The following is a 7456-nucleotide window of genomic DNA, read 5'->3' as shown; positions in this document are numbered from 1 at the left end:
ACATTGCAATTTCTTTCAGAATGAGCGGCCGTTCACGTGCAAAGTATTAGCATGTCCATGAGTACAATTATCCTCTGTGTGTAGTGAATCCATGTTGTCTTTCCCGCTCTTTTCTCAGTCCCCACCCGTTTCCTTTGTCTACCAAGCCGTCATATCGGCTTCGTCCAGCTAGGGACTTTTGTCATTGTATCATGCAGTAATCCAAATATACACTGTTTATCTGTTATGTAATTCTGTGTGATTATTTAGTTAGTTAGTAAATAAATAATTAAGCCAATTTGTATATCGCTGATTCATGATTTAGGGTTTCGTGTAATGTAATGTCGTTCAGTAATGATAACTGATAATAACAATTTATTCAAAACAATAAGCGACAGTTTTTTTTAATTTTTTTTTATTTAATATAACCTTTTATTTAACTAGGCAAGTCAGTTAAGAACAAATTCTTATTTTCAATGACGGCCTAGGAACAGTGGGTTAACTGCCTGTTCGGGGGCAGAACGACAGATTTGTACCTTGTCAGCTCAGGGGTTTGAACTCGCAACCTTCTGGTTACTAGTCCGACGCTCTGACCACTAGGCTACCCTGCCGCCCCAGGGTAGCCTAGTGATAATATATAAAAAATATCTGAAGAGTTATATTCGGGAAATTGACATTCTATAAACAAAATCTTCCCGTGGTGCCTCGACTTCCTAGTTAATTAAAGTTTACATGATTAGTTTAATCAGTAACACAGTACACACAGAGAACTGATTTGATAAATAAGTCTTCACATTTAATGATAGTCACAGACACGACAACACAAATTAATTAAATGAAACAAAACGACTAAATTGACAAGTTTTTTTCAAAGTTAGAAACAAGAAATACACATTCATTCAAATCTATTTAATAAAATCTACACCTTTCCAAATCAAAGCATTAACATCTAAAGGGTTCATATTTCATATTTCTATTCAATAAATCCAAATCCATAATCAAAATAAAATACACGTTTTAAAATGTCTCGTCTCGAGAGGAAAAAAAACTCAAGTAGGCCTATTTTTTTTTCTGGTAATATTTCATACAAACATGATTTCATGCGACATCAACAAAAACACAAATTCTCAGTCAAAACACATGTCAGAACACAGGCCCCCTTTATGATCTTATTGTAGGTGTCCTGGAAAGTGTGGTCTTATCTTCCCCTGTGTGTTCCCTCTCATGTGTTGTCAGGTTCCCTAACTGGGTAAAACATTCGCTCATTCGGGAACATTTAGTAATTTTGAGGGATTTTCTATTGGACAAATTCTGATAAGTCCCTCCCCGTTTTGTAATGAATACACCCCAGGGGTTGGAACCAAAATTCTAGAACCAGAACTCCTTTCATTCCGCACCAATCAGTGTGGACAGAGCAGCTTGCTATGGGAGCGGGCAAGCTAGTTATTTACATGCGTGTTGGACAGACAAGTGTAGAGCGCAAGAAGCCACATACATTTTGCGGGCGGAGAGAGCGAGAGAGGGAGGAGCAGGCTTGTCTTGAAGAGCTGGGCATCTTGTTGTAGCGTATCATTATCTGAATTAGACCCACAGAATTATACCTACGGAGGAGGAGGCTTCTATGGAGGAACGTTGAACTTCAGTGTCACCAGCATTAAAAACACATCTTACCTTTCTGTAGTTAATAAATCCAATGTGAAACGTGATAACTATAGTATCATTGAAAAAGTGAATCCCTTCTTCTCTAATTAAAAATCTCTCTTATCTTCTGAATCAAACTTGAAAACGTCAGTACAGTAGTTTATGCCTCTGGTGGGGAGGGGCTACAGCTATGATGCTTCTGAGGGGGAGGGGCTACAGCTATGATGCTTATGAGGGGGAGGGGCTACAGCTATGATGCTTCTGAGGGGGAGGGGCTACAGCTATGATGCTTCTGAGGGGGAGGGGCTACAGCTATGATGCTTCTCAAAACACAATGGAAAACATTTTCAGCTGGGAGAGTTCTGAGTGAGAATTAGGGCTTTGCCCTTTGTTGGCTTTAAAAACTATATATTTTATTTTATTTTATTCTGTTTTAAAAAAAATAAGAAAATTCTCCCCAATTTCATGACATCCAATTGGTAGTTACAGTCTTGTCCCATCGCTGCAACTCCAGTACAGACTCGGGAGAGGCAAAGGTCGAGAGCCGTGCGTCCTCCGAAACACAACCCAGCCAAGCCGCACTGCTTCTTGACACAATGCCCACTTAACCCGGAAGCCAGCTGCACCAATGTGGTGGAGTTAACACTGTATACCTGGCGACCGTGTCAGCGTGCATTGTGCCCGGCCCGCCACAGGAGTCGCTAGTTCACGATGGGACAACAACATCCCTGCCGGCCAAACCCTCCCCTATCCCGGACGATGCTGGACCAAACACTCCCCTAACCTGGACGATGCTGGGCCAAAACATCCCCTAAATCGGACGATGCTGGGCCAAACCCTCCCCTAACCCGGACGATGCTGTGCACCACCTCATTGTTCTCCCGGTTGTGGACGAATGCGAGCCTGGACTAGAACCAGGATCTTTAGTGACACAGCTCCAATGGAGACAGAACCTGGACGAGAACCAGGATCTCTAGTGACAGAGCTCGCACTGAGACAGAAACTGGACTGGAACCAGGATCTCTAGTGGCACGCCTGGACTAGAACCAGGATCTCTAATGACACAGATACCACTAAGACAGAGCCTGGACTAGAACCAGGATCTCTAGTGACAGAGCTAGCACTGAGGCAGAACCTGGACTAGAACCAGGATCTCTAGTGACACAGCTAGCACTGAGACAGAACCTGGACTAGAACCAGGAGCTCTACTGAGACAGAACTGAGACAGAGACAGAACCTGCACTGAGACAGAACCTGGACTAGAACCAGGATCTCTAGTGGCACAGCTAGCACTGAGACAGAACCTGGACTAGAACCAGGATCTCTATTGACACAGCTACCACTGAGACAGAACCTGGACTAGAACCAGGATCTCTAGGCGCACAGCTCGCACTGCGATGCCTTAGACCGCTGCGCCACTCGAGAGGCCCTGTAACTGCCTGGAACTTAATTAAAGTAAGTTCCCAGTGTTTCCAGATTTCTATGAAATATGACTTATAATTACTTATAATATGAGTGAAATACTTTCCTTCCAATCGTTTCTTTAATAAATATGTTAAAAGCATCTTTTCTGTGTAGGAATGGTGTGGGCGTACCCCAACAACAGAATGGTGTGGGCGTACCCCAACAACAGAATGGTGTGGGCGTACCCCAACAACAGAATGGTGTGGGTCGTACCCCAACAACAGAATGGTGTGGGCGTACCCCAACAACAGAATGGTGTGGGCGTACCCCAACAACAGAATGGTGTGGGCGTACCCCAACAACAGAATGGTGTGGGCGTACCCCAACAACAGAATAGTGTGGGTCGTACCCCAACAACAGAATGGTGTGGGCGTACCCCAACAACAGAATGGTGTGGGTCGTACCCCAACAACAGAATGGTGTGGGCGTACCCCAACAACAGAATGGTGTGGGTCGTACCCCAACAACAGAATAGTGTGGGCGTACCCCAACAACAGAATGGTGTGGGCGTACCCCAACAACAGAATGGTGTGGGCGTACCCCAACAACAGAATGGTGTGGGCGTACCCCAACAACAGAATGGTGTGGGTCGTACCCCAACAACAGAATGGTGTGGGCGTACCCCAACAACAGAATGGTGTGGGCGTACCCCAACAACAGAATGGTGTGGGCGTACCCCAACAACAGAATAGTGTGGGTCGTACCCCAACAACAGAATGGTGTGGGCGTACCCCAACAACAGAATGGTGTGGGCGTACCCCAACAACAGAATGGTGTGGGTCGTACCCCAACAACAGAGTAGTGTGGGCGTACCCCAACAACAGAATGGTGTGGGTCGTACCCCAACAACAGAATGGTGTGGGTCGTACCCCAACAACAGAATGGTGTGGGTCGTACCCCAACAACAGAATGGTGTGGGTCGTACCCCAACAACAGAATGGTGTGGGTCGTACCCCAACAACAGAATAGTGTGGGTCGTACCCCAACAACAGAATGGTGTGGGTCGTACCCCAACAACAGAATAGTGTGGGTCGTACCCAACAACAGAATGGTGTGGGTCGTACCCCAACAACAGAATAGTGTGGGTCGTACCCCAACAACAGAATGGTGTGGGTCGTACCCCAACAACAGAATGGTGTGGGTCGTACCCCAACAACAGAATGGTGTGGGTCGTACCCCAACAACAGAATAGTGTGGGTCGTACCCCAACAACAGAATGGTGTGGGTCGTACCCCAACAACAGAATAGTGTGGGTCGTACCCCAACAACAGAATGGTGTGGGTCGTACCCAACAACAGAATAGTGTGGGTCGTACCCCAACAACAGAATGGTGTGGGTCGTACCCCAACAACAGAATGGTGTGGGTCGTACCCCAACAACAGAATAGTGTGGGTCGTACCCCAACAACAGAATGGTGTGGGTCGTACCCCAACAACAGAATGGTGTGGGTCGTACCCCAACAACAGATTGGCCAGCTCATCCTCCGCAGGAAGGTAACGTGTTCTATGAGGAAATAGTATTTTTTTTAAACAGTCTGTTTGAGATACAAGTTTGAGGGTTTTTGAAGTGTCAATTTATGCTTTGGCCACAAATATGAGTATAGCATGTCTCAACATTATGTCGATGAGTTAACAGAATGTTAACTTTTTAAAGAAGAGTTTCACTGGACAGTTACTGTAAGAGAACGTTATTAATACTTTACTATTAAAATAAAGTTTCTGTTTCAAAACGGATCACTTTCTTTCCCGGTTCGGTTTCTGTTTCAAAACGGATCACTTTCTTTCCCGGTTCGGTTTCTGTTTCAAAACGGATCACTTTCTTTCCCGGTTCGGTTTCTGTTTCAAAACGGATCACTTTCTTTCCCGGTTCGGTTTCTGTTTCAAAACGGATCACTTTCTTTCCCGGTTCGGTTTCTGTTTCAAAACGGATCACTTTCTTTCCCGGTTCGGTTTCTGTTTCTTCATTGTTTTTGTTCTCACGCGGTTTTCTGTTCTGTTCTTCGAACTGTTTCCAACTCCTGGGGTCGTTGTTAAAACTGTGTGTGTTCTCTCGTGCCTTTTCAGGTTCACCAACTGGGTAAAATCCTTTCCACACTGCGGACAATGGAAAGACTTCTCTCCCGTGTGTATTTTCTCATGCCTTTTCAGGTTCCCTATCTGGGTAAAACCCTTTCCACACTGGGAACATTGGAAAGGCTTCTCTCTTGTGTGTGTTCTTTTATGGTCCTTCAGATTCCCTAACCGTGTAAAACCCTTCCCACACTGGGTGCATTGGAAAGTCTTCTTTCCTGTGTGTAATTTTTCATGTTTGTTTAGGTTCCCTAACTTGGTAAAATTCTTTCCACACATAGAGCAATGGTAAGCTGTCTCCCATGTGTGTGTCCTTTCATGCTCCTTCAGGCTCCCTAACCTTTTAAAACTATTTCCACACTTGGAGCATTGGAATGGCTTCTCTCCTGTGTGTGTTCTCTCATGCTTTTTCAGGTTTCCTAACCATGTAAAATTCTTTCCACACTGCGAACATTGGAACGGCTTCTCTCCTGTGTGTACTCTTTTATGATCCTTCAGGTTCCCTAGCCGTGTAAAACCCTTCCCACACTGGGAGCATTGGAAAGGTTTCTCTCCTGTGTGTAATTGTTTATGTTTTTTTAGGTTCCCTAACTTGGTAAAATTCTTTCCACACAGAGAGCAATGGTAAGATGTCTCCCCTGTGTGTGCCCTTTCATGCACCTTCAAGCTCCCTAATTGTGTAAAATTCTTTCCACAATGGGAGCATTGGAACGGCTTTTCTCCTGTGTGTGTTCGCTCATGCTTTTTCAGGCTCCCTAACAGGGTAAAACCCTTTCCACACTGAGAACATTGGAAACGCTTCTCTCCTGTGTGTATTAATTTATGTTCGTTCAGGCTCCGTAACCGTGTAAAACTCTTTCCACACTGGGAACATTGGAATGGCTTCTCTCCTGTGTGTACTCTTTTGTGATCCTTCAGGTTCCCTAACCGTGTAAAACCCTTCCCACACTGGGAGCATTGGAAAGGCTTCTCTCCTGTGTGTAATTCTGTATGTTTTATTAGGTTCCTTAGCTTGTTAAAATCCTTTCCACACAGGGAGCAATGGTAAGATGTCTCCCCTGTGTGTGTCCTTTCATGCTCCTTCAAGCTCCCCAACTGTGGAAAACTCTTTCCACACTGGGAGCATTGGAACGGTTTCTCTCCCGTGTGTGTTCTCTCATGCTTTTTCAGGTTCCCTAACCACCTAAAGCCCTTTCCACACCGGGAGCATTGGAAAGGCTTCTCTCCTGTGTGTATTATTTTATGTTCTTTCAGGCTCCCTAACCGTGTAAAACTCTTTCCACATTGGGCACATTGGAAAGGTTTCTCTCCTGTGTGTATTCTCTCATGTCTTTTCAGGTTCCCTAACCGGGTAAAACTCTTTCCACATTGGGAACATTGTGAAATCTTCCCTCCTGTGTCTGTTCTATCATGACTTTTCAGCTTCCATAACCACTTAAAACTCTTTTTACACTGGGACCAGTGATGTCGTCTCACTGGTTTGGGCGTCTCTGAGTCTGGTTCCCCTGAAGGACTCTTCCTGCTGTCAGAGTGAGAGTCTGGTCTCTCTCCTGCCAAAGACAAACAGAGTATTTGGTTAAACAGAGAGATCTAAATTAAAGCTCCACATGATAAAACTGTAAAATTGAGGTTTAATCCAGACTAGATCGCTCATTATAAAATAGCAAATTTGAATCCTGGATGCTGATTGGTTGATTGCTTTAGTTATTCAAGATAATTAATGGGAAATGCCTGTTAACAGTTCCATTTGAATTACCCCTACACATCCACTGTCCCACAGCCTAGCCAGGCAAGTCATAAACTAATCTCCACTGTCCCACAGCCCTGCCAGGCAATTTATAAACTACTCTCCACAGTCCCACAGCCCTGCCAGGCAATTTATAAACTAATCTCCACTGTCCCACAGCCCTGCCAGGCAATTTATAAACTCATCTCCACTGTCCCACAGCCTAGCCAGGCCATTTATAAACTCATCTCCACTGTCCCACAGCCCTGCCAGGCAATTTATAAACTAACTCCACTGTCCCACAGCCCAGCCAGGCAATTTATAAACTCATCTCCACTGTCCCACAGCCTAGCCAGGCCATTTATAAACTAATCTCCACTGTCCCACAGCCCTGCCAGGCAATTTATAAACTAATCTCCACTGGACAAAAACACATTTTGACATAATTACCCCGTGCTTCTAGTCCAGCATTTGGTTTGCAACAGAAGGGATTTGAATAAATAAACCTCTGCAACTGTTAGAACCATTTTGTCTGTAAAATAGAATGTGGCTAGAACTTATTGTGATGATTTAATAT

At 44.7% G+C, this 7456-nt stretch overlaps 1 protein-coding gene and 1 long non-coding RNA gene across 2 annotated transcripts in view; both read right to left on the bottom strand.

Moving 5' to 3' along the window:
- Positions 1 to 750: 750 nt before the first annotated feature.
- Positions 751 to 3295, bottom strand: LOC116371404 (uncharacterized). The gene is made up of 2 exons (XR_004208936.1): positions 2875 to 3295; positions 751 to 2655 (listed from the first exon to the last, which is right to left on the bottom strand). It is a non-coding gene; the product is annotated as an uncharacterized LOC116371404 (long non-coding RNA).
- A 1178-nt stretch (positions 3296 to 4473) lies between these two features.
- Positions 4474 to 7456, bottom strand: part of LOC109885889 (zinc finger protein 2 homolog) — a 39801-nt gene continuing 36818 nt past the window's right edge. Inside the window, exons 2-3 of the mRNA XM_031820268.1 lie at positions 5017 to 6703; positions 4474 to 4977 (exon numbers count right to left, since the gene is read on the bottom strand). Of these exons, the coding sequence (XP_031676128.1) occupies positions 4974 to 4977; positions 5017 to 6703 (1691 nt within the window). The 3' untranslated portion in view covers positions 4474 to 4973. The remainder of the gene's footprint in view (positions 4978 to 5016; positions 6704 to 7456) is intronic.

This window comes from Oncorhynchus kisutch, unplaced genomic scaffold, assembly GCF_002021735.2.
Source record: "Oncorhynchus kisutch isolate 150728-3 unplaced genomic scaffold, Okis_V2 scaffold3202, whole genome shotgun sequence".
In the NCBI taxonomy this organism is placed as follows: domain Eukaryota; kingdom Metazoa; phylum Chordata; class Actinopteri; order Salmoniformes; family Salmonidae; genus Oncorhynchus; species Oncorhynchus kisutch.
This window is presented reverse-complemented; position numbering and strand designations above follow the sequence as displayed.